Below are 10,496 nucleotides of genomic sequence, written 5' to 3'. Positions count from 1 at the left end.
CCAATATACGACCAAAAAATTTTCAATTATTGCTGTCGTATAAATCTTTACTATAACCACTGAACCATGAAACTGAGGTCAAGGTCAAATGACACCTGCCAGTTGGACATGTACACCTTACAGTCCTTCCATACACTGAATATACAAGGCCTATTGCTTATAGTATCTGAGTTATGGACTTGACAACGAAAACTTAACCTTGTTCACTGATCCATGAAATGAGGTCGAGGACCAGTGAAAACTGTCTGACGGGCATGGGGACCTTACAAGGTATGCACATATCAATTTGCACATATCAATTATAGTTATTCTATAACTTCTAATAAGAGAGAATTTAATATTACAAAAAATCATAACTTTTTTTAAGTAGTCACTGAACCATGAAAATGAGGTCAAGGACATTGGACATGGGACTGATGGGAAATTCGTAACATGAGGCATCTATATACAAAGTATGAAGCATCCATGTCATCCACATTCTAAAATATAAAGCTTTTAAGAAGTTAGCCTATGCCACCGCCGCCGCCAGATCACTATCCCTATGTCGAGCTTTCTGCAACTAAAGTTGCAGTCTCGACAAAAATAGACTATTATCTAATTAAAGGATTTCACTTTATATTTTTTTTCTATATATATATATATATATAACATTCAGAAAATTAGTTTAAACAAAATAACAAACGAACCTGCCACAAAATTTACCAAAGAATGTCGATCAAAAATCTTTGAAAAAATTAGTTGTCTCTCTATGTAAAGAAATATGGTTTAACATAGTACTATAAAATTATGGACCATAATTCTGGACTAAAATGTCAGACGGCAACAAAATCTGAAGTTGAACTTTACCATGTCATGTTTAAACTAATCAATATCTTCAAGAACGAAGAAAAAAAGTGTGGAAAACTGATTTGCCGGACTGAAGGATGGACAGACAGACGGATGGAGTGCTAACCTAAAGTCCCCTTCAACTTCGTCGGTAGGGAATACAAATGCTTTCTTGACAATATGGTTATTCAAATATACATTGTAGTGTAAATTAAATATCAAAGTATAAAGTATTATCAATAAATTGCCTGTCATCGACTGGATAGGATCTTAATAATGAACTCTTCACAGCACTATTTTATTGAACTATCAAAGGTGGTGATAAATCTTTGATGATATAGAAAATGAAATCAGTACGACAGGGTTTGGCTGCATTCTTTACCAAAATATCACAATAATTTCCTTAACTTGTTTTTGAATTAAGATTTTACTAAGGAAAAGTAAATAAGTCAATTCATATCTAAACTAAATTTATAACTAAATCAAAATCAATATTCTTTAATCTTAAAAAAACACCTAGCTTCACACTAAATTAAAATGTCCACTATAAAATCTTCAATACTGGGAAAGCTTTGTGCAGGCTGTAGTCAAACTCTGGTGCAATCTACAAATTAAATACGAATATTAATAAACTGTTATCACAAAGATATGTCTTGCATTTTTGTAATTTTGATTATGCAAATGCTGAAATATTCAAATTCAATGAACCATGACTGAGTTACATGGCTAAACAGTCTCAATGGTTTTACACTAGTAATTTTGGGGCCCTTTATAGCTTGTTGTTCAGTGTGAGCCAAGGCTCCGTGTTGAAGGCCGTACATTGACCTTTAATGGTTTACTTTTTAGCTCACCTGGCCCAAAGGGCCAAGTGAGCTTTTCTCATCACTTGGCGTCCGGCGTCCGTCGTCGTCCGTCGTCGTCGTCGTCCGTCGTCGTCCTGCGTTAACTTTTACAAAAATCTTCTCCTCTGAAACTACTGGGCCAAATTTAACCAAACTTGGCCACAATCATCATTGGGGTATCTAGTTTAAAAAATGTGTCCGGTGACCCGGCCAACCAACCAAGATGGCCGCCATGGCTAAAAATAGAACATAGGGGTAAAATGCAGTTTTTGGCTTATAACTCAAAAACCAAAGCATTTAGAGCAAATCTGACATGGGGTAATATTGTTCAACAGGTCAAGATCTATCTGCCCTGAAATTTTCAGATGAATCGGACATTTCGTTGTTGGGTTGCTGCCCCTGAAATGGTAATTTTAAGGAAATTTTGCTGTTTTTGGTTATTATCTTGAATATTATTATAGATAGAGATAAACTGTAAACAGCAATAATGTTCAGCAAAGTAAGATCTACAAATAAGGCAACATGATCAAAATGGTCAGTTGACCACTTTAGGAGTTATTGCCCTTTATAGTCAATTTTTAACCATTTTTCGTAAATCTTAGTAATCTTTTAGAAAAATCTTCTCCTCTGAAACTACTGGGTCAAATTTAACCAAACTTGGCCATAATCATCATTAGGGTATCTAGTTTAAAAAATGTGTCCGGTGCCCCGCCCAACCAACCAAGATGGCCGCCATGGCTAAAAATAGAACATAGGGGTAAAATGCAGTTTTTGGCTTATAACTCAAAAACCAAAGCATTTAGAGCAAATCTGACACACTGTAAAAGTGTTCATCAGGTCAAGATCTATCTGCCCTGAAATTTTCAGATGAATCGGACATTCCGTTGTTGGGTTGCTGCCCCTGAAATGGTAATTTTAAGGAAATTTTGCTGTTTTTGGTTATTATCTTGAATATTATTATAGATAGAGATAAACTGTAAACAACAATAATGTTCAGCAAAGTAAGATCTACAAATAAGTCAACATGACCAAAATGGTCAGTTGACCTCTTTAGGAGTTATTGCCCTTTATAGTAAATTTTTAACCATTTTTCGTAAATCTCAGTAATCTTTTAGAAAAATCTTCTCTGATGAAACTACTGGGCCAAATTAATCCAAACTTGGCCATAATCATCATTGGGGTATTTTGTTTTAAAAATGTGTCTGGTAACTCGGCCAACAAACCAAGATGGCGGCCATAGCTAAAATTAGAACATGGGGATAAAATGCAGTTTTTGGCATATAATTCAAAAACCTGGGATAATTCCAATATAAAGTATTGGTATTGAATTAATATTTAAGAAATATTTGAACCATACCATTTACTTAGAATGAAGACCATGTTTTCAGTGTCATGAGTTTTAGTTAGTTGTACTTTGTTGTTTAAAATTTTCTTTGTGGTAATAAGATATAGCAAAAAGAAACTCTTCAATGAAAAGTTAAAATTATACTGCATTTCCTTTTGTGAACAGTCTGGACAAGGTACAATATATGTTTGTGATAGAGTTTGCATAAGTTAAAATATAATGAGGACACACAAACTGCTTAGCATTTTCAGATATATTATCATGTAGATAAATAGGATTTATATAATTATATGAAAAATCTGATTAGCTAGCATTCTAAATTTAGAATGTAAAATTAAAGTATAAAATAATAATGATGATGAAAGGGAAGAATACAGATAAAGGACAGCAAATAATATTAACAGTGATTGAAATAGCTTAGTGATTATTTTGCTGTTTATATTTATTTTACTGTGTTGTGCAGTTGAAAATAAAGTAGCATACAATTAAAATTAAATGTATCTAATTTACAAACACATGTAAATTTAGCATTTTTTGCATGTTCCCAACATTGGCAACAAATTATGTCAATGTTGTTGTCGAGAAAACTTTTTTGTAAAAGAGAAGGATGAAGTTAAAACAAGTTTTTAATGGATATATTTAAATGTTTAATGAATAATCATTATAGTTGCATTTAAATAAATTAAAAATATTTGAAGCATTTGTGTTCTGTTGTAACTTAATTGTGAACTGATATATACTTTATTTGTAGCTCTACAAATTGAAAATTAAAAGATGTTCTTGCTATTATTTTTATAATTTCTAATAATATCTGACTATGTAAAAATAGGATCTATTAGTGATAGATCAATGAAATTGTGTACAAAACGGATTGCTGTCAGTTCATATCAGTTTGGGGAATTATATGAGGCCCTGCCCCTTTGGTCATGACCATGATCTAGTGACTTTAAAGTAGCAATTATTATGGCCCAGCAAGAAAGTTGTGGGGGCCATATATTTTTACCCTTGTCCGTCATTCCATCATTCCACAACAAACCTTTCATACATACTTTTTTTCTTAACGCCTTCAGATCTTGGGCTGTTATTTGGTATATGAGTTAACCATGATGAGTTACAGATCAAGTTTAAGTTTGTTCTACTTCGCTTATTTTTTGCAGAAATTAGGGTCATACAGTCTTTGTACTTTGATAAATTGTTGAAAATCACAGTTATACAAACTTTATTTTCTAAATGCAGTTAGATATTGAGCTGATTTTTGGTGTGATAGCTAGTTAACCATGATCAGTTACAGTTTAAGTTAGGTTTCGCTGGGCTCCGCTGATTTTTGCCTTAATTAAGAGTTAAAGACTTTGAAATTTGTTGAAAACAAGTTAAACTGATATTTTTCTAAACGCTTTCAGATATTTGGCTGATAATTGATATGTGACTTGACAATCATGAGTAACAAATCAAGTTTAAGTTTTGTTAATTAAGCTCAACTAATTGTTGTAAAAATTATAGGCTTTGGAATTTATTAATTGTTGAAAATCACATTTATATGGACTTTTTTTCTAAACGCCTTCAGATATTGGGCTGATTTTTGGTATGTCACTTAACCCTGATGAATCAAGTTTCAGTTAAGGTCCACTCAGACGATTTTTGACGAAAATTTAAAGGGTTAAAGACTTTGAAAATTGTTGAAAATCACAGTTATACAGACTATTTTTCTACATGCCTTAAGATTTTGAGCTGCTTTTTGATATGTGAGACTACTATCATGTTTGAGTCCATATGTGTTGTGAAATTGCAGATTTTTCAACTTTTTCAGACAGGGTCATTCATGTAGTTCAGACATATCTAGCTAGTATAGTCAATTGTTAAGTTTTCAGACATATCTAGCTAGTATAGTCAATTGTTCAGTTTTCTACGCAAGTAAGTTTGATAAGAACTACATATGTACATGTGATAGATCAATGATATTTTGTATGAAGATGCAATACTATTATAATATATCAATTTGATGACTATTTTGTTGCCCTGGCCTCTACAACATGGTCCAGTTACTTTGAATTAATTAGTTTTTTTGAAATTATTCAATGGTAAGTTTTCTTCATAACTTAGATTGAAATTAAAATATTTACAAGCACAAAACTGCTTTGAACATCAATTTGTATTGACTGATTTCAAATGTCATAGTTCAAACTTCTGTACTCATACATATGAATGAAGTAAACATGTATTGTTTTAAAACATTTAAGGGGACTCGCGGATCTAAATCAAATTTTTTATTTAATATAGGATTTCTCTATATTTTTCTATAAATGAACTTTATCTTATACTTAATAGAAAAATGAAATAAAAAAATGGGGTCACCGTTCATTTACGCTCACAATCTGCCTTCGAAAGAAGCCTACATTTTTAATACATGTAATGTCCTTTTAAACCGGATTTTTGTGACAAAAATGTCGGTTATTGATTTGGGGATGTACGGCAGGCGGGCGGGCAGGCGGCAATCAAATGTTGTCCGTGCATTAACTCATGAACCATTCAACCAAAGCTTTTAAAATTTTAATATGTTGTTACTGACAACTAAATGCAGGTCAAGTTCAATAATTTTGACTTTTACCGTTCAGGAGTTATGGTTCTTGAAAGATTGAAAAATGGAGTTTCCAGTCGTGTCCGTGCATTTACGCATGAACTCAACAGTTCTACCAAAGCTTCCCAAATTTTAATATGTTGTAACTGATGACAAAATGGAGGTCAATTTAAATAATGACGATTTTGACTTTTACTGTTCAGGAGTTATGGTTCTTGAAAGATTGAAAAATGGAGTTTCCAGTCGTGTCCGTGCATTTACGCATAAACTGTTCTACCAAAGCTTCCCAAATTTTAATATGTTGCTACTGATGACAAAATGGAGGTCAAGTTCAATAATGACGATTTTGACTTTTACCGTTCAGGAGTTATGGTTCTTGAAAGATTGAAACATGGTGTTTCCAGTTGTATCCGTGCATTTTCTCATGAGCCATTCAACCAAAGCTTTTGAAATTTTTATATGTTGTTACTGATGACAAAATAGAGGTCAAGTTCAATAATGACAATTTTGACTTTTACCGTTCAGGAGTTATCGTTCTTGAAAGATCGTAAAATGGCGTTTCAATTCACGTTGTTGCATTTACTCATGCACCATTCAATCCAAGCTTTTCAGATTTTAATATGTTGATACTGATGACAAAATGGAGGTCAAATTTGATATTGACGATTTTCACTTTTACCATTCATCAGTAATGGTTCTTGTGATATATAGCCAGGACACAAATAAATGTTAATAAATCCGGTTTGCTGTCGTTGTGACAGCCTCTTGTTTTCTGTTGAACTAATAGGAGAAATAGCGGTAATATCGAAATAAAAAAAGAACTAGATTACAGAAATCGCTTAAATCGTACAATTATTTAGTCATGTTAGTTTATGTACAGCTTATTCGAAAACAACAATAAAAAATTTATGTACAGCTTATTCGAAAACAACAATAAAAAATTTATGTACAGCTTATTCGAAAACAACAATAAAAAATTTATGTACAGCTTATTCGAAAACAACAATAAAAAATTTATGTACAGCTTATTCGAAAACAACAATAAAAAATATAGGTCACCGATGGGCTAAAAAAGATATTTTAATTTTAATGCCAAAAAATGACATTTTTGCACCAAAGGGAGATAATTTGGAGCTTTTTCAATGATATCTACATTTTAAAAGTCACCTGTGGCCAACACGAAATGATTTTTTGGAATGATTTTTGAACCATGTGATAAAGTAACAACTTTAAATAATGAATAAAATTTGTAATAAAAAATTAATGTTTATTTTTTTTCTGAAAATCTTATACCCGAGAGCCTCCTTAAACTAAATTTTACTCTTTATGAACATTAGTGCATTAATGTTATCACCTTAATGCCTTACATAATTGAAACTCGTATTTACTTAATTTACGAAGTCTGTTATAATGAATATATGGATATGTTTGGCAATACTGTTTACAAATGTAAATATGAACAATTGCACCAGCAGTACCATTTTCGTGAAGCTATACAGTTTTTTGTACATTAAAAAAAAAAAAAAACATGATATTCATCATTATTAAAAAAAAGGACATAATATAACTTTTCTTTCCTTAGCCAAAGGCAATATGAGCAACTATAATTGCACTTTGATATTTTATTTTATTCCAATACATGAAGCATATCATGCTGAGTTCACACGTACCGGGTAATTCAAATTGGTTTAATTGGCATTCCAAACATTTTACGTTCTAACCTCATTTCTCATTCAAATTGCAATGCACGTCAAATTTGCCTTACTGTCTTAATGATGTTATCTTTTAATTCCTATTAACAAAAAGGTATTTCTAATGCGAATTGGATAAAATGAATTAAAAAAGAAGAGTGGGTGAATGTGAATAGCGAATTAGATTCGAATTGAATATACATGTGAACAAGGCATCAGTATTCTAGATACATCTATATGTATATCTATAAGAAAGTCTTAACAAGTGACAACTCTTTGGCAGAAAACATATATTATATCCATGATATATTTAAAGTTACTAATCATATTAGCTCTCATTATGCAATTGTTCATCTAGCCTTTCATATATTGCATTAAGAACTTGTAACAGTTTGTCCTCATATTGTACATTATTTGCATATATGTATTTATAGATTTTTAAAGATGCCAAGAAGAAAAAATTGGAGGGCAGCAGAGGCTAAACGTGGTGTGAAAAATCCACAGAAAAAGACACTGACGGACTTGACTGGGGATACTGGCCCCATAAACAGTACTAGAATTGACCTTGACCTGGGTGATACTGACACCCTCAACAACAGTATCTCAAATAACATGGGGGATACTGACCTCCACTCAAATACAAACAACAGTACCTTGAATTTACTTGAAAGATCTAAATTGAATAAACTTGAAATATCTGAACTAAATATGCTTGAAATATCTGAATTGAATGAACATGAAACATCTGAACATGAAACATCTGAATTAGATAAACCTGAACTATCTGAGATTAATCAAAACAGTAACAATAACTGTGCAAAAGAATTGAATCAAAACAGTGACAATAACTGTGCAAAAGAATTGAATCAAAACAGTGACAATAACTGTGCAAAAGAATTGAATCAAAACAGTAACAATAACTGTGCAAAAGAATTGAATCAAAACAGTAACAATAACTGTGCAAAAGAAACTTGTCATATACGAACAGATTTTCTGTTAAATGAATCAAACAATAGTTATGCCAAATCAGATTCTCATAGTAATATCCAAACTGATCTGTTGCAAAACCAAAATGAACAACCTAGAAATAATTCAGAAGAAGTGCTATCAAAATATTTCAATTCTTTTAATGCAAACTTTATTAAATTTGGAACTTTTGACCAGTATGCCACAAAATTTGCTGCTCAAAGCAGGGGAAACCAATGTACTTGTAATTGTTTAGTTTTCTTATCTCTTTCGTCTTTAAATTTTGATTCAAACACATTGAACCTGGATTACATTTTAGATAAAGGAGATGAAATTTACAGGAAGCATGTTCAAGAACTAATAACACAGGGATTATTTAAAAATATGCTTTTGAATTTTGATGAAATTCCTGTCAAAATTGAAATTACTGAAGGGATTTTTATCATTAACAAACAAAATATTCTGTTTGGTATAGCTTTACAGTATCAAGAGTTGACTGGATTTCTCTCATTACAAGAAGCAATTCAAAATTGTATTAAGCAGTCAAACAAATTTCTTATAATGATTGGAGCCATATGTTCAGCAGTTTATTATTATAATCATATATACTATTTTTTTGACAGTCATTCTCATTCAGAATGTACACTAAATAATCCATTAGATTCCTCTGGCAAAAGTATTTTGATTGGATTTGCTGACTTACATGACCTCCTCAGTTACTTGTATGCTTTTTACACAAGTTTACAAATTGATTTAGACTCTCAATATGAAATTTTACCTGTATGTATCAGTAGTAAAGATGCTGAGAAAGATGGGACCAAGCAGATGAAGAATTATTTCGATGATCAGAAACGAAGGAACACAAAACAAAAAAATAATTCTTACCAGCATATAAAGGTACCCAAATTTGTATATATGAAAAACTACATGCAAAATAGAAGAAAAGAAAAAAATTATAGAAAGACTGAAGCAGATAGAAAGAAGTCTCAGAGAGAAAATTCAGATATAAGACCAATTGTAAGACAAAGAGAACTTGTTGCTAAAAGAAAGGCTAGAAAGACTGAAGATTTCAATAAAAGAGAACTTGCTGCTAAAAGAGAAGTAAGAAAGGATACAAATTATAGAAGGGCTGAAGCTGAAAAGAAAAAGGCTCAAAGAGATAATTCTGATTTAAGACAGATAGAAAGACAAAGAGAACTTGTTGCTAAAAGAGATGCTAGAAAGAATGAAGATTTCAATAAAAGAGAACTTGCTGCTAAAAGAGATGCTAGAAAGAATAAAGATTTCAATAAAAGAGAACTTGCTGCTAAAAGAGATGCTAGAAAGAATGAAGATTTCAATAAAAGAGAACTTGCTGCTAAAAGAGATGCTAGAAAGAATGAAGATTTCAATAAAAGAGAACTTGCTGCTAAAAGAGATGCTAGAAAGAATGAAGATTTCAATAAAAGAGAACTTGCTGCTAAAAGAGAAGTAAGAAAGGATACAAATTATAGAAGGGCTGAAGCTGAAAGTAAAAAGTCTCAAAGAGATAATTCTGATTTAAGACAGATAGAAAGACAAAGAGAACTTGTTGCTAAAAGAGATGCTAGAAAGAATGAAGATTTCAATAAAAGAGAACTTGCTGCTAAAAGAGAGGCTAGAAAGAATGATGTTTTCAAAAGAAATGAAACAGAAAAGAAAAAAATTGCCAGACAAAATGAAGACTACAGAAAACATGAGTCCCAACGGGACTTCCACAGAAAACAAGAATATAGGTCACATCCAGAAAATTTAGAACATGAGCGTTTGAAGAAACACAGTTCTAGACAGAACAAACTAGATATAGACAGATGTTATGATAAGACAGTTAAAAGTACTAAAAGAAAAAACATTGATTTCACAGATCATGAAAAAAAACTAAAAAAGAAAAGAGTTCAAGGTATAACTCTTGATGCTTGCATAAGAAATTTTAAAACAAAAATTAATGATGGTCCTACATATATATGTACTTCATGTGAACAAACTTGGTTTTGTGATTCTGTAGTTAATTCTAAAACTGTCAAAATGACCACTCCTGCTAACATGTCACATTGCTTTACTAATTTTAAATCTGTACAAGACATAGAATGGATATGTCATACTTGTCTCAATGCAATAAAAAAACAAAGAATTCCTCGATTTTCAATTGCCAATAAAATGGGATTTCCCCAAAGACCAAAAGAACTAAATTTGTATCCTTTAGAAGAAAGACTGTTATCATTAAGAATTCCTTT

At 31.5% G+C, this 10,496-nt stretch overlaps 1 protein-coding gene across 3 annotated transcripts in view; it reads right to left on the bottom strand.

The window, feature by feature from the left end:
• Positions 1 to 1,307: 1,307 nt before the first annotated feature.
• LOC143071084 (N-alpha-acetyltransferase 35, NatC auxiliary subunit-like) overlaps positions 1,308 to 10,496 on the bottom strand; it is an 88,135-nt gene continuing 78,946 nt past the window's right edge. For all 3 annotated transcript variants that reach the window (XM_076245163.1, XM_076245162.1, XM_076245164.1), the window contains exon 19: positions 1,308 to 1,429. In XM_076245163.1, the coding sequence (XP_076101278.1) occupies positions 1,370 to 1,429 (60 nt within the window). In that variant the 3' untranslated portion in view covers positions 1,308 to 1,369. The remainder of the gene's footprint in view (positions 1,430 to 10,496) is intronic.

This window comes from Mytilus galloprovincialis, chromosome 4 (genome assembly GCF_965363235.1).
Source record: "Mytilus galloprovincialis chromosome 4, xbMytGall1.hap1.1, whole genome shotgun sequence".
NCBI classification, from domain to species: Eukaryota; Metazoa; Mollusca; class Bivalvia; order Mytilida; family Mytilidae; genus Mytilus; species Mytilus galloprovincialis.
Note: the sequence above shows the minus strand (reverse complement) of the source record. Positions and strands in the feature narration are given on the sequence as shown.